We start from the raw sequence: 25,217 nt of genomic DNA on the forward strand, positions 1-25,217 counted from the left end.
GCAGTGGTTTGTAGTTCTCCTTGAAGAGATCCTTCGCATCCCTTGTAAGTTGGATTCCTAGGTATTTTATTCTCTTTGAAGCAATTGTGAATGGGAGTTGACTCATGATTTGGCTCTCTGTTTGTCTGTTATTGGTGTATAGGAATGCTTGTGATTTCAACCCAAATGTCCAACAATGATAGACTGGATTAAGAAAATGTGGCACATATACACCATGGAATACTATGCAGCCATAAAAAATGATGAGTTCATGTCCTTTGTAGGGACATGGATGAAATTGGAAATCATCATTCTCAGTAAACTATCGCAAGAACAAAAAACCAAACACCGCATATTCTCACTCATAGGTGGGAAATGAACAATGAGAACACATGGACACAGGAAGGGGAACATCACACTTCGGGGACTGTTGTGGGGTGGGGGGATGGGGGAGGGATAGCATTGGCAGATACACCTAATGCTAGATGACGAGTTAGTGGGTGCAGCGCACCAGCATGGCACATGTATACATATGTAACTAACCTGCACATTGCGCACATATACCATAAAACCTAAAGTATAATAATAATAATAAATAAATAAATAAATAAAATAAAAAGGAAAGAGGAAACAATAATATTTTAATGTAAATGTAAAATAATTAAGTTTTAAAATTTATTATTTATAAGAAAGTATTCTAAATAAGATGAAAAATAAATCTTGAAAATAAAGGGATATATAAAACTTAAGAAAAGGGAAAACAATGGTAAAATAAAATCATGTTTAAAAATTCATCTGTTATTTTGGGAAAGTCTTCTAAACAAAGTGACAAAAATTATGTTGAAAATGAAATGACATGTCAAGATATGTAGGCAAATTCAAAGAAAAGAAAATCGAAAGTGATGACAATGTTGATATTTCACCAGATGGAATTTAATTCGAAAAGGAGAAATGGAAAAAAAAAGAGAAACATTATGTAATGATAGAAAGTACAATTTGTGAAGAAGATATAACAGTCATAAACTTTCATGCACTGTATAAGGAAAGAGCCAACCGTATGAAACAGAATTCCTAAAATGCAGAGACCACACACATGCACAAAACCACAGATTGAGGTCTTTTTATACACACACACACAAAAACATGATGAAAATCTCATAACTATAATCCCAGTGCTTTGGGAGGCCAAGGCAAGAGGCCAGGAGTTTGAGCCTCCAGTGAGCTATGATTGCACCACTGCACTCTTCCAGCCTAGGTAACAGAGTGAGACTCTGTCTCTTAAAAAAAGATACATAAAAAGGAAAAGATAAAGGATATTTGAATAACACCATCAATAGGCTTGGTAATATGGAATATTATAACATATGGATGTGATAATATACATTCTTTTCACCTATGAAACATTTGCAAAAGTTAACGTAAACTTGTCCACAAAGAAAACCTTAAAAATTCTATACTTTGGGAGACTGAGACAGGAGGATTGCTTGAGGCCAGGAGTTCAAGACCAGCCTGGGCAACATAGCAAGACTCTGTCCCTACAAAAAATGAAAAAATTAGCTGGACAAGGTGGTGTGTGACTGTAGTCCCAGCTCCTCAGGAGGCTGAGATGGGAGAATTGCTTGAGCCCAGGAGGTAGAGGCTGCAATGAGCCATGATTATGCCACTGCAATAAAATTAATTAATCAATTAATTAAGAAAATCTAAAATGCTTAGAATGAAACAGTTGGTTAAATTAACAAAATTTATAAAATACTTGAAAGCTAATGATTGAAAGATGACTCACTCTAACCCCCTAAAAAAATAACAAATTGGGTTTTAAGATGAGAAAACTGGAAATTAAGAAAAACTTCTCTAAGTAGTCCCAGAACAACAAAATAAATAAAAATTAAAAATACAATTTTACAGACTAAAAAAAAAAAAGGAAAAAAAATGGGGAATAGGATGGAGACTACTTCATCCAAACTCTGTACTTGAAATGTGAGCAAGGAAGTATAAGCACAAGAGAGAGTTTATATATAGATCCCAAGAAAATCTTATAGAAAAAAATTGACATTTTAATTCTATGCACAAAGAATGCTTTCTTTATTAAAGGATCCCAGTATAACTGGCTATCCATCCACAAGAAGACAAGAGTAGTTTTTCTTCATGACATATCAAAATAAATTCTAGGTTAAATATATACATGCAAAAGAAAAAACAGGAAAAAAAAACATTTAAAAATTTAAGGAAGTATTTGAAAGACTGTATAATCTTAGAATGGGGAAACATTTTGTGTAGGACAGGATGCACTATATAAATGAGCTCTGTCCCAAAGGAATTCATAACCTAGTGCCACAAATAATATAAATATGTTAGAGTTAGGGATAGAATATGCTATTTTTGAGATAAGAACAAAAACAGTGAGGACCTAGAGGACAGTTCAATTCATTCTATGATGGGCACTGGGGAAGGGTTCACAGAAGCAGCATTATTTGAGCTGTTTTTAAAGGGGTGAGTGTGTGCCTTCTAGGTAGTTTGTGAAAAGGCCCCAAATCATTAAAAGACCTGGTATTTCAGTGCCAGTGAGAAATTCAGTGTAACTAATGTGTAGAATGAATGATTGCAGAGGTTGAAAATGGACCAATTTTTGAAAGAGTTTATATTCCAAGCTAAGAAGTTTTAAGTTAATCTTAATGTCTGCCTCCTGCTTAAGGCCACTGATTATAGTTGAAGCTATGGTGATTGTCAGATCAATCAAGGAGAAAGAGAAGAGTGAGAAAATGTTTGGCCAAGACTGGTAATTGCAGACTTCCTTATCTATTCTCCCTCTTTTCCTTATTAGCAGAATCCTGATTTTAGTTAGGACAGTCTTGTACCCAAGCTAATAGTCAACTTGCCTCAGCTTCTCCTGCAGCTAAGCTTATCTATGTGACTAAGTTGTGGCTAATATAAGCAGAAGTGCTGTTTAGAACACTCAAGAAAGTTCCTTAAAAGGAGAAGGTACTCCTTTGCCCTTCTTTCTTTTCTCCTTCTTCCAGATTGCCAGAGGACGTGATATTTGGATTACAAGTTGAACCAAGGGATAGAAGTCTTTTATTAAAATGACGGCTTTCTGAAGACTATGCGGACATACTCCTACATAGGCTTTTCTGTGAGCAGGAAATGAATTTCTGCCTTGTTGAAGTCAGATGTGCCAAACCTAATCCCAAATGATAAAGCTGAGATCCAATGTAAATGCAATGAGAAACCCCTACATTTAAGAAGTGGTCCAAGAAGAAATTACCAGTTAAAAACACTGAAAAGAGTGAGACGGGAAGAAATGGTATAGAAACCAAGACAAACGGACAGGCCCAAGAGGCAGGATAAGGGCAAAATAAGTAGCAGATGTTTAAAACAGAGAAGTAGAAAGAGGCTTGAATGCAGCACATTAAATTTAGAATTGCAAAGTTGTGTTGATTTGAGATCAATTTCAAGAGTGTGGTAATTGCATGAAAACCAGGTTGAAATGGGTTTCTGAGTGAATAAGAGCCAGGGAGCTAAATTAATATTTAATTTCAGAAAAAATGAAATAGAAGGCTAAAGACAAGGTGAAATGAAAAATAGATGTTTCATGTCTTTTCTCACAACCAAATTGTATCTCCAGTTCTCATGATCCTGCTAATATTGGCTACCATTTATTAAATTAAAAGAGGTTTATCTAATCCTTTGATAAACTCAAAATCTTCTAAATAACTAGAAATGAATGGCCCTTCCCATTCATAATCACTTTCATTCCAGGAACCAATTATATTCCTACGTAGTATGCTATTCTGGAAAACAAAATATTTTCTAGTCTCAAATTCTGTCAAGGCAATACGTGTGAGTGTAAGTGGAGTGGGGATAGAGATAGCATGAAGTTCTGATGTCTCAAAGAAGTGAAGCTTCATTTGATTCTGAAGAAGTTCTTTTCCAAGTATCCAACCATTTGAAGGTATAGCATGTAGTTTGTAGCAGAGATTTACAATTCCCCATAAAGAAATGCAAGAACTCTGGGGTTCATCTGTGATGCATTTGCAAGGTTATTTCCCCTTTGATCCCCAGGCTCTGGCCCCTAGCTGTAGCCTCCTTTTTCCTCCTCCCTCTCTTCTCCTCTCCTTCCCTCCCTCTCTCCTTCCTTCTTTGAGAAATAATGCAGTTATATCAGAATAGAAGCTATGTAAGAAAGGGTGGTATACTGGATTGCTTGGGATATTTTAATACATATTCAGGAGAAAATGGCAAATATATCTTAATAGAAAAGGATACAAATTAAAAATCAGAAGGCAAGGCCACCAGGATTAAAGATGCAACTTAGATCAAATATTGACCAATGTAAATGGGTTGAATTTTGAATATAGCATAGATCATACTTAGTGAGATGCTTTCGAACTAATGACTTACATTTAATAATAATTAACATGTCACAGAATATAGTTTACGATTGTTAGAAAAATGAAGTTAAATCAATACTTGGGAGATTGTTTATTAATGTGTGAATTATGTCTTTTTTTAATATTCATAAATAGTTTTAAAATTTTAAATGTGTTTTAGAAAGAAATTGGTTACACCTTGGGAAAAAAATAAGTGTGCATTACAATGTCTAGTGGAAGAGTTTAAAGGACAGATTTTCATTTATATTTAGGAAAGAATGTTTCTCCTGCCTTCCTGGATTTGCTCCATAGCAAAAGACATAAATACATATTGTAATTATAAATTGTGCATTGTAATTATAAGTTGTAAGTTCTACTACAAAGGTCAGCTATGGTTAGATTCAGTGAGTTTTACCTTAAAATATTGGCTTAAAACCATTCAAATCAAATGGATAAAATAACTTTTTTGCTTTCCAACGGCATTTTGACTTTGGGTGGTATGGGAAGAGAAGTTCTCAAACCAATACTCTTCAAGGTTGCAGAGAGAAGCTTCTGTCTGCCACTTTCCTGATGTACTGAATGGCCCTTGGTGTATCTTTATAAAAATGTTAAAACCCACAGAGCTATTTAAAGATTAAAAAAACCTTACATAACTTTATTTTTCAAAGACTAATACGTCTCAGGTACATTTAGCTACAGTACAAAGGATAAGAAAATAGCACCTAGGAATTTTTTAGGTTGTAGAGAAACTCAACTGCTTTACCTTTTGAATTTTCTCTCCACTTCTCTAGCAAAGAAGACAGAGTGCTCCCATTCCCACTTCTTCAGCCTATTGGGTCACAGGGGGCCTAATTTTCATGCGAACAGCCCTGAGGGAATAATCTGCCCCTCTAAAGGAAACCCAGACCACTCCATTCTCAATCTCATAAGGACTGTTATTCCTTGGGTCATAGGAGCCCCCAAGGTAGTAGATGCCATTGAGATTGGCTGCTTGGCAGTTGTTATACCACCAGCCTCCCCCATAGACTTCTGCACAGTTCTCTTCCCACTGGTCTGCATCCCTGTCAAAGGTGCTGAACTGCATGTTGTTGTGAGAGGTGTACTCTGTCCCTTCCTCTACGGAACCCTCAATCAGAGCATCACCCGCAGTGCCTTCATAGGAGGAGACTTGGAGGGCGTAGCCCTCAGCCTCAGAGCCTACCCGGAAGTGATATTCTGCATAAGCTTCGTTCCCAGCCCAGTCCTCTAATTCAACCCTAAGAACAGAGCCCCTTTGGGTTAGTAAGTGGAGGTAGTCATTGCCTAGCCAGAATTCTCCTTCCCCCTCGTCATTCAGGCTGCCGAAACCTCTCTTGTAGTCTTGCCAGGTCCGGTTAAAATTCAGTGATCCATCCATTCTTTGCTGGATCAAAAGCCATCCTCCCAAACTGGTCTCTTGATCACAATAAACAGAAAAAATCTTACTGGATCCCGGTAGCTTGATATTGAAAATGCCACTTTGGGTACCTGAAGGATGTGTTTGGAGGACATCATCACAGTCTAAAAAAAAAATTAAGCTGGTTGGAAGAAGTTATTCTCATTTAACTTTACAAAGATAGGCACGGCTCAGATTAAATAAGGCAAACACTGTTTCTTTCCCTTCCTTTCTTTCTTCCTCCTTTCCTTCCCTCCATAGGGAAAGGATGCACTTACAGTGGGATAGAACTTATGCAAATAAGGGGTTATTTATACCTACAAATTGCAAAGGGGATTTTCCTCAAATGGATTTGGAATTTTACTTGCACAAACTAATAGCAAGTAACCAGTACAGGTAGCTAAGCATCAATTAATAATAACACAACTTGTTTTTAGCCTGACCTAAATGTCAACTGAGACACATACTAAAAATGTGATTAATCAATTGGGTGACAATTCTAATAGCACATACTTTGAATAGTGAAAGAATTTGATTAAATAAGCTCAAATAGAGTTTCAGAGGAATTCATTCATCCATTTAACATGTATTTATTGAGTCATGACTCTGTACTGTTAGGCATTTTGGAATACAGAGATGAGACAGACAAAGGCCCTGCCCCCAAGGAACTTACAGTCTAGCACAAAAACAGACCAAAAAAGTGTAGTTTCAATGACATGTAACAGAGAGTTAAGAAGGAAATGCAAGGGGCCACGGGAACACTGTGCAGAAATATTTAACTTAGTCTAGGGGGACAGGGAAGGCTTCCCCAAAGGAGAAGTGTGGATACCTCTGACAGGGCGAGATTTAGCATGGCCTCTCTTGGTGCTATGTGTTCCTTCATGATCGGCTTCACTTCCGGCCTCATCTGCCATTTTATAGCTCTTGCTTTCAAATGTGGAGCCTTCTCTGTTGTAACTCGTGCTAGTAATAAATTGTTTGCTGTGACTTGAAGTTTTACCACTGGAAGGAAATTCAGCTATTCCAGGGTGACGAGAACTGGATTCCTTTGTATTTGTGAAGATGCCAGATTCTGAGCCCATAGACTCAGTCTCACTGACAAACTCTCTGAACATAGGTGAGAAGAAACCTGGGAATGTTTTTCCAGTTGAGGCAGTTTCGAAGAAGGCGGCTTCATCAGGGTGCCTATGGCGGAACTCATCCAGAGTACCTATGCCAGACAATGTGCCTAAATCTATTCCCTCGGGACAGTCAGAACCATCTTCGGAGGTCACCACTTCTTTGGTAACTTCTTTGTGACCATCAGGACCAATAACAGTCTTAGTTACGGTTTTAGAGCATGAACGACGCGTGGTGGTTGTGCTACCAGAGGTGACCTTCTCTTTACCAGTCGTGAGCTCTTCATCTCCTTTAGAAGTGACCAGTTTATCTGTGTGGTACTCTCTCTTTGTCCCTGGACTTACATTTCCTGACACCTCTTCAAATGTGCCCCAGTCTGGGTTGGTAGGCCTCGTATTCCCAGAGCCTGAGCTATCTGGCCTAAAACTTCCAGATTCAGAGTGCCAATGTCCAGTACTACCAGATACAGAGCTCTCAGAGCTCCAGTGCCCAGCACTTCCATGTCCAGAGCTGCTAGGATTCCAGGTTCCGGTACTACCAGGTCTAGGGCTCCCAGGGTTTTGGTTTCCAGTACTTACAGTTCCAGAACTCCCAGAGTTCCAGGCTCCAGTACTTCCAGATCCAGAACTCCCAGGTTTCCAGGTTCCAGTACTTCCAGTTCCAGAGCTCCCAGGTTTCCAGGTTCCAGTACTACCAGTTCCAGAGCTTCCAGGGTTCCAGGTTCCAGTACTACCAGTTCCAGAGCTTCCAGGTTTCCAGGTTCCAGTACTACCAGTCCCAGAGCTCCCAGGGTTCCAGGTTCCAGTACTCCCAGTCCCAGAGCTCCCAGGGTTTCGGTTTCCAGTACTTCCAGGTCCAGAGCTCCCAGGGCTCCAGCTTCCAGCACTGCTAGGGTTCCTGGGGCTTTCCGTCTCTGATCCAGTTCCATAAGAGGTGGAGTCTCCTCGAGTAACCTCATTTCTACCAGGTCTCTCTAACTCCATTCTCATCTGCGGCATGTCTGTTAATGCCCTCCACTCTGGGGGTGCCTTATTAAGCTGGCTCTTAAAATTTCCAGGAACCAAGTCTGGAACTGGTTTCATTTTTATCAGTGGTAAGTGTTGCCTATCTCTAGAGGGAAGTAAGTCTTTGGCAATGACCTGTTCAAGTTGCTTCTGCTGATCTTCATAGTCCTTCAGATCTACTTCACGAGCTAAAGCCCTACTGCATGACCCTCGACAAGACCGGATCTTAATGTCAATGTCCACCTAGAGAGAGGGGAGAAAAATAAAGAGAAAATGTAGATACAACTACATAAACTACGTCTATTGAGTTCCTGGTAGTTAATTTTCCTTCTGGAAACTGGTTTCATTTTTTTTGACTCGGAGACCTACCACTTAATATTCTCTGTTTTCTGCTTATCGAGCACTCTCAGTGGAAGAGATGTTGGGTATTGCAGGGCTAGCCAGGATAAGCAATGGATGCTATTTAATTCATCTTAGCCTCAGAATGGATCAAGAGTAAGGTGCTATTCCCTCTCAAAGGAAACGCTAATTAAATGATCCTTGGTGAAACTCAGGCTAAAGGCTCAGAAGCATGGTGATGTAATGGGCTTTGGAATTAGACAGGGACTGAACATTTGCTTTTGAAATTTACTATCTATGTACCGTTGGAAAATTTACTTAATATCTGAATTTTTTTTCTTCAGCCGTGGAGTGAGGAAAATAATACCTACTTTTAGGTAGATGATGGATATAACACTTTTCTCTGCATATAGTAGACACTCAATGCATAACTATCGCCTTTCTTTTCCCTCTACTCAAAAACAAGGACATCTGGGACCACAGCCACATACTTACCTCCAGTCGTTTCATATCAACCAACTGAGCTCTAACATTTTTCTGCAGAAGTTGGATATGCTGTACTTTTTCTATGACTTTGCGCTTCAGGACTTCAATTCTGCTTCTCAGATCTTCTGACACTCGGTTATAGGTATTATCACGGTCTGAAATCGAAAATATGGTTATTGAAGTAGCTGCTGAGTGATTTTTCTGTAATTGCCAGCAAAAAAGAAAGGAAGGAAGGAAGGAAGGAACGAAGGAAGGAAGGGAGGAAGGAGAAAGAAAGAAGGACAGAAAGAAAGAAAGAAAGAAAGAAAGAAAAGAAAAGAAAAGAAAAGAAAGAGAAAGAAACTAGCTTGTAAATATTCCTAATTTTATTTTGGTTACAATTTAATCTGTGAGTTCAAAACCTATGGGGCATTTGACTTTTGGATAATGTTATACCCTGCAGCCTTCCATGAATGCCAGTTAAGAAGTCCTAATAGCAATTAGTAATCCCAAATAAGTATAGAAGAAGAACTTTCTTTGGAATTTTAAAGGTGTAATTTGGAGTTAAAATAATTGGTTTGATTGCATTCCAATTATTTTATAATATCCTTAATCAAGGGACTTGAACATATTGGATTTTCTTACTGATGAGCTTTTCTTTTTAATCTATAGATTTGAAATGGTTCCTAAGCTGTTTTGGGTCAACAGGATCACTCACTTGCCAGCTAGTGTTGCATCACTGATTTTAAATGTCAAGTGTTTGTGAAGGTGTAAAAAGGCAAAGCAAAACTTGAGAAACTGAGGCCTCCCTAGACTTGCTGTCCTTGCCCAGAGTGAATGCGATGTTTCCTAACCCTAATGAGTAGACTGTGAGAATGATGCAGCTTGATTCTATATTTTAAATTTAAAAATCTACCTAATCAGCTCAGTGGAGTCTGGGGGTTGAACTCCCAGCTCTGTGTCTTTGAACAAGTTCCTTGACCTCTCAGTTTTCACCTCTACAAGGCAGAAACAAAAATATCAACTCAAAGAGTCTGACCCATCCTACTTTCAGTATATACTGTTGAAAAGAACACATTTAAATTCTTGTTTTTAATCCAAAATTCTGACTTATTTTGTGACCTTAAACAATCTCAGTTAACATCTTTTACTTTGAAAAAATAACAAAAACAAAAGCTCCACCTTAAAATTTTCAGGGATATTATGAAGGCATGTGTTTCTACACTAAGTACTTTGGGATGAAATTGTCATGGATATAAGCAGATATCATATTTATTTAGGATTTTTGTTGTTTCTGTTATAAAGTCAAAGCAGTAAATATGTAATACTTACTATTGGCTGAGGAAAAATCGCCTCTCAAAATTTCCATTATATTAGTGGTCAACGAATTAGAATCCTTATTGTTCTTCTGATATTCAAATAGTGAATTTTTGAGCTTATTTATTCTGTTTGTAAAATCTTGATTGACTTCATCAATCAACCCTTTCATCCTGCAGCCAGAAGGGCATTTGTAGTTCTGAAAGTGAAGGGAGAAAATTACAGTAAGGATCTATCTCTTGGATTCAGAATAATTTTGCGTGTTTCCATGCAGCCCTCATTTCTTCCTACCCTATCTCTTCCAGATAAGTTGGCTTAAAAGTAGGTAAGAGGACTAGTTAGAGGTCGCAGAGAAACTCTGGAATGAGGGTCCACTTAGCCATAAATTAGGTGCCAGGAAATTGAGGCCACAATACTCAGGAGCCTGGTTTTGCCTGAGCATGCTACTGAAATCCTGTCTGTTCACCCACTAATGATCCAGAGTTGGGGAGGTAATTAAACAGTGCTCTTGGGAGTAGGTTCCTTTTCTTTATTTGCTATGTAGGTAACTATTCAATTATTTTCTATTTAAAAAAGTTTCTGGGACCAATAGGGTCAGCCTGTGAGCCCCTCTAGCATCAGAGGGAAGGAATCTCCTGCTTCCCCCGCTAACTGCTTACCCAGTCTTCATCAGAGCAGAAGGGCCAGTCTGAATCTTTGCAGGCAGATTGATGTCTTTCCACAACCCTTGGGCCACGCACGCCTCCTCCTTCAGCTAGAAAGTCACCTTCACCACTATCGGCAGTCTTCAAAGATTCATTCACATACACAAAAGAGAGCAACAGCAATGTTAGCCAGAAGAGGAGACACTGGCACGCCTGCAAGTCCCCAGGAAGAGATGGCACTCTCACAGAGATTAAGGACAGCAGCCACAGGTCTTCAGCAAGCTTCAGGTTTCTTATCTTCAAAAGGAAATCCTAGGACCTATTTTATGGAGTTGTTATGAGAATGAAAGGAGACAAGGTGTACAAATTTCTTAACTGTGTATGACACTAAATAAGCATTTGATAAATATTAGGAGTTTTAAAGAATCCATCCTAAAAGGAAAATTATTTGAATCTATGAAATCAGTTAAATTTTACCTTTTCATTTTTACTAATTACTGCAGACAGAAAGTTGAAAACTACTGTAGAGCTCTTTCTCCTGTAATTGCTGCTTCAGTAGAAAAACCTACACTATCTTAACTGAATGTTCCTCTCTCCTTCAAGTTTCTATGTAACCTTTAGAGATGGATTCATAATTTAAAAGAATACCATTACTGCCAAAAAGCATATTGCATTACTAACTAATCTCTTCTGATACTGAAAAGATGTTTCCAAAGATAATTCATTTGCTTTTTCTTCTGTCTTGACAAACACAAAAATAACCTTTCAGCAAAACTGTACTAAAACTAAAAGTTCTGCTTATTATGGACAAGTAGCAAGCCATTAATAATTAAAGAAAACAAATCTTACCATAAAATGTTTTATTCCATTAACTAGCATTATAATGCACCAAGGCTTTATAGGTACAAGAATGGCAAAGAATTCTTGCCCTTTTCAAAACAAAACAAAACAAAATGTGGTAAGACTGAAGGACAGATGCTAAACTTTCCCTTGTGAGTTTGTACACTCTCATCCATCTAAGATCTTCCTCTTGGGGTCATACTACCCTGTATTCTTGAGGTGTCAAGCCCATCCAGGAACTTTCCTCCCAGGCCTGGAGTTCATAAAGCTAAGAGTGTGTCAGGACATAGAGCAGGTAGACTCTGACCTCCAAGCTCTTTGTGGAATAAACACCAGAGAGAAAGCAAGAAGAGAAAATGAAAAGGACCATACCCATGCTGTGCCCACCACACTTAGGACCAGGAAGAGGATCCTCATGGAAAACATCTTTTCTAAGGATGGGGCTGGCTCCTGAGGAGCACTCCAGCTGAAAGAAAGGATTGCCTCCACTCCTGGTTCCCATCCCATTTAAATCTGCAGGAGGTTTGGTTAATCATTGGCTTTGTCTTGTGTAGACAGTTAACCCTCCCTCTACATCCTTTGTTCCTCCTATGCTGTCAGTATCCCAGAAATTCTTGCTCAATTCCCCTCAGTTTGTTTGCCTCCGATAAGCTGTTGCAAAGGTAGCATTTGATTCTCCAGCCAACAATTAGGAGAAGATCTCACATTCCAGGAACAGGGTGGCTTTGAGAATGAAAAGAGGAGCATAGGAGGGTATATCCATATTTCTATACGTGAAAGAATATAGAAGGTGCTTAGGTAAGCTAGCTGTAGCCCCCAGTAGTAGTGATTTAGCAAACAATATTTCACTTTATGCAGAAATTGGGGTTGGGTGATCTGGCTTGTAAAAAATAACTTTGGTGATAAGCTGGCCCTGAAGGCTTTCTATAAGTTTATTTAGAACATATTACTTTTCTCTATTTAAAATATTAAGATGACAGCAGCCCCAGGAACAAAACATCTTAGGTTCATAATCCAAGCTGCACCACTTCCCTGCTCTATGTTCTTGGACAAGTTACTTTACCTCTTTATACGTCAGTTTCCTCATTTGTAAAATAAGGATGCTGATAAGCTACCCCATGCTTTTGTGAAGAATAAATGAGTTAATTCTTGTAAATCTCTCAGAACAGTGACTGTCACATAGGAAATACTCAGTGAATTATGGGAGATCATAAAGTGTCATGAAAAATGCCATTTATTTCCTGTTTCTGTGCCAGCAATCTCATTTCTGAGTGTATTTCCAAAGGAAATGAAATCAGGATCTTGAAGAGACACCTGCATTCCCACGTTCATTGCAGTTTCACTGACAATAGCCGAGATATGAAAACAACCCAAGTGTCCACTGATGGATGAGTAGATAAAGAAAATGTGGTATATATATATATATATATATATATATATATATATATATATATATACACACACACACACAATAGAGTATTACTCAGCCTTGAAAAACAAGGAAATTCTGTCATTTGCAGTAACATAGATGAACCTAGAGGACATTATCCTAAGTGAAATGAGCAGATATAGAAAGACAAACACTGCTTAGCTGGTCGTGGTGACGGGCACCTGTAATCCCAGCTACTCAGGAGGCTGAGGCAGGGAGAATCACTTGAACTTGAACCCGGGAGGTGGAGGAGGTTGCAGTGAGCCGAGATTGCATCATTGCACTCCAGCCTGGGCCACAGAGTGAGACTCCCTCTCAAAAAAAAAAAAAAAAAGAAAGAAAAAAAGGAAAGAAAAGAAAGACAAATACTGTATGATCTTTCTTACATGTGAAATCTAAAATAGTCAAACTCACAGAAGAAAAGAGTAGAATGGTGGTGGCCAGGGCCTGAGGCATAGGAGAAATGGGGGAGATATTGATTAGAGGGCACAAAGTTTGAGTTAATGCAATATAAATAAGTTCTAGAGTCTAATGTGCAGCATGGTGACTATAGTTGATAATATGATGCTGTATATTTGAAATTTGCTAAAAAGGTAGATCTTAAGTCTTCTCACCACACAAAAAGGTAACTTTTATGTGCCAATTAGATTAATTGTGGTAATCATTTCACAATGTTTATGTGTATCAAAACACCAATCGGAGAGAAGTTCCCCTTTAGAGGAAAAGAAAAAAACAAACATCAAGCTGTACAACCTAAATCATGCAATTTTTATTTGTCAATTATACTTCAATAAAAGTAAAAAAAATCTTCAGCTTAGATTTGCCAGGTGTATTAGGTTGGTGCAAATAGCAAATAAAAATAAGGGTGTCCCAGTTAAATTTGAATTTCAGATAACAGCAAATCTATTTTAGTATAAGTATGTCTCATGTGATATTTGAGACACACTTAAAATTTTTTTGTTGTTCATCTGAAATTCAAACTTTACTGGACATCCCATGCTTTATCTGGCAATCCTACCTTGCCTCAAATTCTGCTTCCTATGTGAAGCCAGTCCTAATAAGAGTAGTAGCTAACGTGTATTGAATGTTTACTAAGTCTTGGGTTCTTTGCTAGACATTTTGCAGGGTACCTGATTCAATGTCCAATTAAAAGCAATCTCATATTATTTCATACTTCCTTAGACCGTGCACCACTAATGGCATTTATCATTATAAGAGTACTGTCTGTCTCCTCCACTAGATCATAAACTTGAGAATTGAAATGTTTTATTGGTCTTTATATTCTCCCCAAAAGGTGTGGGCCCTCATTGAGCAAGAAAGCATAAGTGGGTTCCAGAGATGCGAAGTTGCCTGGCTGCCTCCCCCAGCACTGCAGACGTGTAAAGCTTTCTATAAATGGATGGAAGCCCTGGTGCAAGGCAGTGCACTGTCTGCTCTATGGAAGACTCCTTGTCTGATCAAGCTCACCCCTGAAGCAGCTTGCTATGATTTTAGAGTTAATTGCAGAGCAAAGAGGAAGACCCAGAGCCCCATCCAGGTTCCAGAGGGTAATGATTCCATGAAAAGCTGGGTTATACTCACTCACAATGACTGCACTGGCAAAATGTCAGGATTAGATAGGAAGGTGAGGCTTGATCTCTGCACACATTTTCCTATGCCCACAAGAAGTGCCCCTTTTGGGGTGAACATGGTATATAGCAAAGAAGTTCCCGAGAGTAACCTGGTAGGCCTTAGGTGAGTCGGCTGAACATAATCTGATTGAAGGTAAATTAACAGAAAACAATTTGATTGAATGCTACCACCCTAGTGCCATGTCAGGGTGTTTCCAAGGATGCCACCTCAGGGCTTTATCCTTGCCTTTCAGAATCAGCACATCTCATGCCCTTTCTTACTCCTGGCCTCTGCTCACATGGCATCTACTCAGAGAGGCCTTCTCTGGCCACCTGATCTAAAGAGCTGCCACTCTCGCACGTCATTCCATTGACTCTGCTTGGTTTTTCCACACAGTACCTTATAACTCCTGGACAACGTGCATTTGGGAAGGTATTTGTTTATTCTGTGTCTTGCCTACACTAAGCTTCCTGAGGCCAAGGCACAAGGACTAGCACAAATGCCAGGCATAGAGCAATTGCTGCTCAGTATCTGCTGGAGAAATGGAAGGCTGTCACCATACAGTGGTGACAATGCATGGTGGGCTTTCCAGCATGTGAGAGCTGGATTCCAGCTAAGTGACATGGGCAAACTATTTAAATTCTCTGAGCTATAAATGGGATGATGATATTTCTCTTGCATGATTGCTGTGAAGATTATGTAAAATGGTATATGTAAAATGTTGGCCATACACAGCAGGATCTCTAGAAACAGTAGCTTTTATTGTTCCTAGAATATCCCAATGCTCCATGATAAAATGTTCGCTTGTTTTGACTCTAGTGCCAGGAGTCCCTAATGAGGCACTTTTGTAGGTCACTCTTTGGCCCCACACTGCAGGCTGCTCACCAGGCTGGGCTCTCTGCCCCATGAACTGGCTGTATTATAAGCTTTGGAGGAGTAGGTTTTGTTTAGATGGAAAACCATGCAAATTAATAGGCATGATACGAGTATCGTTTTTTAAAAAGCATGTGACAATAAGGATATCTTTAAATGTGCAAAACTGGAAAAAAGATTGAAGAAATTTTCAGTTGCTTAAATTATAATCTGCCGTGCTTTGGCTTTTTCTTTTTGAGATGGAGTCTCGCTCTGCCACCCAGGCTGGAGTTCAACGGTGCCATCTCGGCTCACTGCAACCTCTGCCTCCTGGGTGCAAGCGATTCTCCTGCCTCAGCCTCCCAAGTAGCTGGGATTACAGGTGCCCACCACCATGACTGGCTAATTTTTTGTATTTTTAGTAGAAATGGGGTTTCCCCATGTTGACCAGGCTGGTCTTGAACTCCGGACCTCAGGTGCTCCACCCACCTCGGCCTCCCAAAGTGCTGGGATTACAGGCATGAGCCACTGCACCAGGTTTGTCTTTTTCCTATAGGTAACTACATCTTATTTACCTTAGCTCTAATGAGAAGGATGTTTGATATATCTATCTTTTTGAAGTTAATGTAATATAAACATTTAAATATAAATGATAATATAAACATTTGAATGCAGGAATTTACACATTTGTTATGCCATAACTTTTGGCATGACTAGAATAGTTTTTACTAGTTTTAATAGCTTTATTTGTATGGTATATAATGTATACAGAAAGAGTAGAAATTCTATAGCTATATGTTTCAGTTTTAAACTATATCTACTCATCGCAGCTTCCACAGGAAAAGTAAAATATATAACCAGTTATCTAGATATTTGCAATTGTATAAATACAACTTAAAAATACAAAACAAAACAATAGTATTATTTTGAACGGAATATTTGACTTACCCTGGGCTAACACCGGAAATTAAACGTATTGATTTCTGAGAGCAGCTCACTCATTCACTCATTAGTCTAAATTTAGCAATCATTTATCCTAGGTATATTATTTCTCTAGTCCTGCTACTATGTGCTTAAGATAAAAAGGCAAAAAAATGTATAGTCTTTTACCTTCAAGTTGCTTACAATTGGCAAGCAAGTCAAATACATTATGCAGCTGAGAATTAAGTTAAACTATGTAAACTTGACATTTTTGTAGGTCAAAACAATAATATCTGCAGTTTGATATGGTTTAATCTAATATAAAACAATGGAAAAAATCTGTAAGCTATATGCTGAGTTCTGTTAGAACACACAGCAGAGAGTGATATATCACTTACGTATTGCTTTTTATTTTGTTTGTGTGAGATATTTCTTAAAAAGTCAGATTTAATTCAGGTCTCAAAATACATGATGTTTCTGAAAAATTCTTATGTCATCTATTATAAAAATATACATGAATCTGTACATTCTTTTCAAAGACATTTGGTATCCTAATAACAAGAAGATAATGGTACTTTGACAGGAACTATTTTGTTAAAACAATATTAAGTGCATTCTTGGAAAGTACTAAAGTTATTTTCTAAATTTTGACATGACTAAATTATAAAAATTTACAAGATTTTGGCATTTATAAATACAGTCTGATCTATAATGAATTCACTGGACAACATTGGCAAAGCTATTTAACTTTCTGTAGTTTTTTTATTTTTCTTTTTTGTTTTTTTTTTTTAGAGACAGGGTCTTGCTCTGTTGCCCAAGCTGGAGTGTAGTGGCACAATCATGGCTTACTGCAGCCTGAACTCCTTGGGCTCAAGGGATCATCTCACCTCAGCTGCCTGAGTAGCTGGGATTACCAGCTTGTGTATCTTATTTTCTCTATTTGTCTTGTGCATCTCAAGGGTATTGCAAAAGTTTGTCTTTACCAAGCTGCTTACTGTGAAAGGTAAATGAACTGGTAGGATGACCTATGTAAGTGTGACTAATGGAGTGTTTAATGTTTATTTTCAGAACTCATCAATTTTCTGACCTCAAATGGTTTCCCCAGAAGTTACAGCTGCAAAGATAAAATAGGAATTTCCTTAATACCCAGAAGTGATTCTGAGTTGCACTTAAGAAAGTGAGGAGGAAAAAAAAAGAGCTTTTTGTGATCTTGATTTATTCCATCACACTGTATTTCTCTTTAATCTCTTTATTCAGGAGAGACACCCACCTTATTTTTTGTAGTTGAACTGACTTTAGATTAATGGCCACTTAATTGAATAACTTTTTATCATTTTTGAGATTAAAATCTATTCTGTTCCAATAATATAATAATAATTCTGTTTTTATCCTTAGGCATAATTTTCATGGTCTTTTACTTCAGCACTTTTAATCAAATTCTCATTAAGTAGTTATGAGAGAGTGTGTGTGTGTGTGTGTGTGTGTGTGTGTGTGTGTGTGTGTGGAGAGAGGGAGAGAAAGAGAGGTGAAAGTAGAGTCTGAGTTTTTCTTACTGTTTTATCTCTTTTCATGTTTAACTGCAATATCAATTACATAATTCATTTTTCAAGATTAATTTATCTTACCTATAATGTGCTTGATCTAGATTTACTAATTTTTGGCACTTAACATATATTAAAACTTAAATGCTAGTTTTGAAAAGTAAAACCATTATACAGATAATCAATTGATGTATTAATATCAACAACATGGATTCATTCTCACATCGTATCTATTAAATCAATGATATTCAGCACATTGCTAGATGGTTTCACTGTGGTTCTTCTATTAAAGATTGGCAAACAAAATCTATCGGTTGGTGTTGGTTTAACAGTGACATGTTAAAAATTGGAGAAATATCATCTGCAAGGTATGTGGAATTTCCACAAACAAGGAATTATATGAAAAAAGGGGTAAGTCAATTACCAAGATCCATATAACTATCCGTGGTGTTTATTGGGCCCTATATTAATGGAAGGTTTTACATAAAAATTTTACTTTGATAAAATTTGACAAAAAGTTACTGAGAAAAACAGCAGAGAAACCTAAATTGAGGGACGTTTTACAAAATTCATGACTGGTACACCAGAACAGACTTCCTTAATTTGTGAAGGTTGTGAAATGACAAAGAAAGACTAAGAAACAGGGAACCAGAGGTGGTTAAGGAGATGTGACAACTAAAGGTAATGTGGTATTTGGATGAGATCCTGGACAGAAAAGGGACAGTAGTGTAAAAATTGTTGAAATCTGAATAAAGTGTGAAAGTCACGCAGTAGCAAGGTACCTGAGTTGGTTTCTTAGTTTTGACGAATGTACTATAGTAATGTAAGACACTAACGTCAAAGAAAACAGGGTCAGGGTGCGGTGGCTCACCCCTGCAACTGGGGCCAGGTGCAGTGGCTCACGCCTGTTGGTGCCAGGCATGGTGGCTCACGCCTATAATCCCAGCACTTTAGGAGGCCGAGGTGGGCACATCACCTGAGGTCAGGAGTTCAAGACCAGCTTGGCCAACATGGTGAAACCTTGTCTCTACCAAAAATACAAAACGTAGCCGGGTGTGGTGGCAGGTGCCTGTAATCCCAGCTACTCGGGAGGCTGAGGCAGGAGAATCACTTGAGCCTGGGAGGTGGAGGTTGCAGTGAGCTGAGATCATACCACTGCACTCCAGCCTGGGCAACAGAGTGAGACTCAGAAAGAAAGAAAGAAAAGGAAGGAAGGAAGGAAGGAAGGAAGGAAGGAAGGAAGGAAGAAAGAGAAAGAAAGAAAGAAAGAAAGAAAGAAAAGAAAAGGAACTAGGTGATAGTCTAGTGAACTCTGTGTAATACCTTTACACATTTTCTGCAAATAAAAACATGATTCCAAAATTAAAGCTTTATTTGAAAGCAAAAGCAAGCAAATATTAAAGTTTTAAAATTATATTTCCCAACTTAACATAATTCAAACCCCACACAGCAATACCAATCTTAAGAGTAAAACACAACAAGAGTAAAAAAAAAAAAAAAAAAAGTTTGTTTTATTGTCTCTGAAACAGTTACACATATTATCTCACTTGACCCTTACCACAGCTTTGTGATGTAAGGAGAACAAATTATGAAGGAAAACATTTCCAGTCCAAGGTCTCTTAAATGTTAGGTCATATTGTCTTAATGTCACATTTTAACTATTTGTCCCGAAATATTTCAAAGAAGCCACTTTCATAACAGAGTGGAATCTGCCCTCCTATGTTTATCTAAGTAGAGTCAACATTTAGATTTATTTAGTGAGGATTCTCTACTTGCCTCAGTTCACCTCATGCTTTAAAGTTGCCAGTAGAAGAAAATCTGGGTGAGGATCTGGGAAATAGGAGTGAGGGCCAAGGATACTGGATTTTGGATTTGGGAAACACATTTTTGACCCAGCTGTAGACATGATTAGATGTCATGATCCTGAATTTACCACATTTCTTCCTTCAAATATTTCCCAATGCAATTGAGGTGAGCAAGAGCTTAAAATTGTGCCAGCTACCCTTCCCAGAAAGCTTTCCAGGTTGCTACAGAGCAGTGTTCTGTAGGCCATGGTCGAGCCTACCATCAATGCCCAGAATGAGCCAATGGCAACAGTACCATTTGGGCCAAAGCTCATGTTTATGATAACGATTAGTCTATCTTTTAACTAATTTTTTTTTTTTTGGGGGGACAGAGTCTCACTGTGTCGCCCAGGCTGGAGTGCAGTGGCGTGATTTCAGCTCACTGCAACCTCCCAGGTTCAAGCGATTCTCCTGCCTCAGCCTCCTGAGTAGCTGGGACAGGCACGCATCACCATGCCTGGCTAATTTTTGTATTTTTTAATAGAAATGGGGTTTCACCATATTGCCTGGCTAACTTTTGTGTATTTTAATAGAAATGGGGTTTCACCATGTTGCCCAGGCTGTTCTTGAACTCCTGACCTTGTGATCCACCCTCCTTAGCCTCCCAAAGCGCTGGGATTACAGGCGTGAGCCATCATGCCCGGCCCCTTCTTTTTTTTTAAATTTTTAAAAAATTTTTTTATTTTGAGACAGGGTTTCGTGCTGTTGCTTAAGCTGGAGTGCAGTGGTGCAATCATGGCTCACAGCAGCCTTGGCTTCCTGGGCTCAAATGATCTTCCCGCTTCAGCCTCCTGAGTAGCCAGCACCACACCATTCCCAGCTAATTTTGGAATTTTTCTGTATAGATGGGGTTTCTCAATGTTGCGCACAATGATCTGGAACTGCTGGGCTCAAGTGATCCTCCTGCCTTCGCCTCCCAAAGTGCTGGGATCATAAGTGTGAGCCACCACGCCTGGTGTTTTTTTCCTTCTTAAAGCAAAAAAATATTAACAGGCTTCCAGTATATAGATCATTAGTGGGGAATAATTACAATTGATGTACACTTTTATGAGGTGAGTTAATTCTGTAACAAACATTTGTTCCAAAATAATTTGTGAAATCTCTCTCCTGAGAATCAATATCATCAAAACTATGTTCTCTGATTATAATGCAATAACTTTAGATAATAATTAAAAATAGACAGTTGAAAAACTCAAAAACTTTAGAACCAAAAAGTGTTCACTTCATAACCCTTGGGTTCAAAAGGAAATCAAGGAAAATTATGAAATACTCAGATTGTAGATAGATCTTTTTTTTTCTTTTCATTCTGCTTTCAAACCACAAATTCATATGTGGATAGATCTTAAAAACACAATGCTGAAATAAAAAAGTAATAAGTACGATGAAGACTTCAGCAGTGATTGTCAAAGGATTTGTGATGAAGGACTAGTTTTATTAAAATTCTAATCAGCCGCAGGCCAGGTTTTTATAGAATACAATAAAAATAATTACTAAAAAAATGAAATGTTAAAAAGTAATGATATTTAAAATATAGGCCCATATTTTTATTATGAGATTTGAAAGATATAAAATTCTATCTCAATAAGTATAATCAGAACAAATATAACATACAAAAAAGTTTCTCCATGCTAATTCTCAATTTTTGTACTTAGTGCAGAAGAGTAACAGAAGTTTCGGGACCAGTATTCTAAGTAACACTAACTTATAGCATAATGTCATTTGCATAATTTAAAAATACATACACACACAAAAAACCATGATTTATAAGAATGCATACAAATAAACAAACATCAAACCTATTAAGGTGATCGTTTATTAAGGGGAAGATGGAACAAAAAGGAAATCTGAATAAATAAGAATCAATCAATCAACAGAGTGACCCAGCACAGAGAAATGAGAATGATGTACTGGGAGTGTAGTAACTCAGCTTCTGTCTCTGCATGCATACACACACACACACACACACACACACACACACACACACATATGCATGCACAAACACAAAGAGATAAATGAAACGTAGTCTTTCCCACGCTCTTGGTCTCTTTCACCAACTTATTTATTTATTCATTTTGAGATGGAGTCTCCCTCTGTTGCCCAGGCTGGAGTGCAATCTTGGCTCACTGCAACCTCCACCTCCTGGGTTCAAGTGATTCTCCTGCCTCAGCCTCCCAAGTAGCTGAAACTACAGGTATGCACCACCACGCCCAGCTAATTTTTTGGTATTTTTAGTAGAGATGGGGTTTCACCATGTTGGCCAGGATGGTCTCGATCTCTTGACTTCGTGATCTGCCCGCCTCGGCCTCCCAAAGCAGCTTATTATTTTCCATCCACTTTGACTCATCTTACTATCTTTAACTTTTTCTCCCTCTTTGAGCTACATCAAAGTTATCGATAAGACATCAACAGGTACACATATTTCCCACAGGGTTAAATATGTATTTTGTTTTCACCCTTTTCATCTGAATAAACTGGGGGTATCTATTATAAATACCTTGGCTAGTTTTTACTAATTAGAATCAGAGCAAAAGAATTTTGGATCTTGGAAAGATTTCAACTATGCTGTCCATACATTTATTTTTTCATTTCTCGCTCACTTTCAACCCACCCACAGGTATGAAACAGAATCTTCACAGGTATATTTTAAAATCTTGGTATTTGGTCAGTAAGTCATCACCCCTCTCTGTTGATTCAAGAACTCTGCTCTGTAGTTGTATAGTTTAAAGTCACAGTATCGCTACACCTGATATCTTCCTTTGTAGAAGCTTCCCTCCGTAGGTTTGTCACGGTGTAAGACACTACGCATCTGCTTTGCACTTCGCCTCACTACTTTTCAGTGACTAGAGTTTTTCTGTGTCCAGGAAAATAAAGACGGGGCTTAGCAATAGTCACCTGTGATCTGAGCTGTGAAAAAAATATATAATCTGTCTCTGGAAGACCCCAAACTCTTTTTTTCACTTAAAAGGTTTTTTGGTTGATTTCTCAACATAACCCTTTCAATTGTCACTTTGAGGAGACATGATGCAACTGAGTCTAGAAGGGTTTTTCATGCTTTAGTTCTTACTGTAGCCTTTCAGTGCTCACTGCTGGATATTATTAACTAAACAAGTAGAATTTTGAAATTCTATTTTTTGTCTCTGCCTCACTGGGTTGCAAAGTGAACCACAAAATTAATATGTACTCATTATAACAAGCCAAACAATGCAGAGATATCTAAAGAAAAAGTTAGTAGCCCCTTTCTACCAATGAATGCTGGATTATTCAACATGCAGATCAAGCTTATACTCAGGATGCCTACAAAAATCAGGAGACTCCTAAATGTTTTTGAAAGAATTCTATATTTGATATTTCAGAAGAAGCATTGGACAAGTAATAATGGGAGACATCAGGAATCTTTTGACTTCTTTATATTTATTTTGTGTTTTAGTATTTTTTTGTTTTTGAGACAAGGTCTCACTCACTCTGTTGCCCAGGTTGGAGTGCAGTGGCACAATCACGGCTCACTGCAGGCTCAATTCCCCAGGCTCAAGTGATCCTCCCACCTCAGTTTTCCTGGTAGCTATGACTGCGGGTGTGCACCATCAGGCCTGGCTAACTTTTTTTGGTATTTTTTATGGAGACGGTTTTACCATGTCGCCCAGGCTGGTCTCAAACTCCTGGGCTCAAGTGATCTTCCCACCTTGGCCTCCCAAGTGCTGAGATTACAAGCGTGAGCCATCATGTCCAGCCATGTTTTAGAATTTTAATATAATTATATATTGTGGATTGGTTGAGAGGAGAACAAGTATGTACAAATAAGGATATATGTCAAGATTATATTTTGTTCATAAAGTATATGTATATATAACTTTACATAATTTTTATTTTAGAATTATTTTTACATCCTAATATTTCACTTATTTTGTAAATATTTCAATTTTCATAAAAAGCTGTTGTGCTCATATAATCATTATATTCTATTTTATTTACTAATAAACTATCTTGCCTGTCCATTCTTCCACTGTTAAATATTTTCTTAATTTCCTACTAATATGAAATTTACATCTATATTTTTATTTCTGTATATAACTATTTTCTTTTTAAAAAATGATTTTCTTGGGATAAATCACTAGAGTGATATTGCATGAAAACTCATGAATATTTGTATATCTCTTCATAGCTATGACCAAATTGCTCACACAAAGGATTTTATAGGTTCACAAAGGGTAAACTGTATGCATTCTGGGTTTAGAAGTGGGTTGGAGGAGGATGAGATGGTAGCAGGTAAGGCTGGATGTAAGAAAGGGAACAGGAAGTGGGTGATTGCCCTTATCCTGGCAAGAGATGTGTATCTCAACTACAATGGTGACAATCGGTATAGAGGAAAAAAGTGAATATGATAAATATTTAGGAGGTGAATTCAGCAGGCTTGATGAGTAATTGTATATGGGGAGGTAGAAATTGGTTATGGGGAGGAAGATTGGAGGATGAGTCACTGGTTTTTTTTTGCATTTGAGGACTGGATGGAATAGAACAGGTTTGGGAGAGTGCAGAATACTAAGCATACCATGTACTATATTCCCAAATCCAACACAATGGCTACCACAAGGAAGGCATTCAATAAATGTTAATTGAATAAATGCTTCGTGCATACATGTGTATATGAAGGCTGCAAACAATGAATCAATGTTTCTATTTTCCAAAGCCTCCCACGTCTTTGGTTGTGTATCTAGAAGCTGACTTACTGTTTTTATCTCCTCAATAGGATATCTTAAATTCAGCACTCCTGATAACAAGAAAGTGAAAAGATTAAGAAGGAAATTGTGGGCCTGGCATGGTAGCTCATGCCTGTAATCCCAGCACTTGGGGAGGCCAAGGCAGGAGGATCACTTGAGGCCAGGCATTTGAGACCAGCCTGGGCAACATAGTGAGACCCTTTCTCTACAAAAATAAAAATTAAAAAAAAATTAGCCAGGTGTGATGGTGCACTCCTGTAGTTGCAGCTACTCAGGAGGCTGAGGAAGGAGGATCACTTGAGCCCAGGAGTTCAAGGCTGGCTGCAGTGAGCTATTATTGTGCCACTGCATTCCAGACTGGGTGACAGAGTGAGACCCTATCTCTAAAAAAAAAAGGAAAGGAAAGAAGAAAGAAGTGTGGAAAGAAAGACAGTGCAAAGCCAAAGCTCAGGACTTCGGAACAACCAGACCCACCTCTCATAAAATTAGCCAATTACTTCCCACAATCAGCCTTTTGCTAAGTTATGTAGATTTAGCTATTCCTTAGAGAGTTGGCAAATGAACCTGAAATCAGGCTGCTGAAAAGTCAATATCCCTGAATCAGAAGGAAGAGATGGTTCCATTCAGCTCACCTCATGACTAGTGAGGGATAGGGCAAATAGCTCCCTAAGCTCTCTGCTCTGAGTTGCAGTCTTAGAGTGACCAGGTCCCACCACAGGTGTTTGAAGCTAAAAGGTTCTGCTGGGAGACTCCTCAAGCAGCTTTCCTGTCTCCAGCTGCACTTTGGATACCATGCATCTTAGTTGTGTGGCTGTG

General features: G+C 38.3%; 1 protein-coding gene across 1 annotated transcript; it reads right to left on the minus strand.

The window, feature by feature from the left end:
• Window positions 1–5,175: 5,175 nt before the first annotated feature.
• FGA (fibrinogen alpha chain) lies at window positions 5,176–11,914 on the minus strand. The gene is made up of 7 exons (XM_009240393.3): window positions 11,861–11,914; window positions 10,664–10,789; window positions 10,020–10,203; window positions 8,718–8,863; window positions 7,710–8,126; window positions 6,590–7,553; window positions 5,176–5,885 (listed from the first exon to the last, which is right to left on the minus strand). Exons 1-7 carry the CDS (start codon window positions 11,912–11,914, stop codon window positions 5,176–5,178), a joined length of 2,601 nt encoding a protein of 866 aa, XP_009238668.3.
• Window positions 11,915–25,217: the final 13,303 nt, after the last annotated feature.

Source organism: Pongo abelii, chromosome 3 (genome assembly GCF_028885655.2).
Source record: "Pongo abelii isolate AG06213 chromosome 3, NHGRI_mPonAbe1-v2.0_pri, whole genome shotgun sequence".
In the NCBI taxonomy this organism is placed as follows: domain Eukaryota; kingdom Metazoa; phylum Chordata; class Mammalia; order Primates; family Hominidae; genus Pongo; species Pongo abelii.

What these genes read in the sequence shown, in the direction of transcription:
- FGA (XM_009240393.3), bottom strand. Translation starts at nt 11,914, where the DNA reads ATGTTTTCCATGAGGATCCTCTTCCTGGTCCTAAGTGTGGTGGGCACA. An exon ending in CGATTTTTCCTCAGCCAATA is followed by an intron (nt 8,864 to 10,019) that starts GTAAGTATTACA and finishes TTTCGATTTCAG; the next exon opens with ACCGTGATAATACCTATAAC. An exon ending in GAAGTACTGGAAACCGAAAC is followed by an intron (nt 7,554 to 7,709) that starts CCTGGGAGCTCT and finishes GGAACCTGGAAA; the next exon opens with CCTGGGAGCTCTGGAACTGG.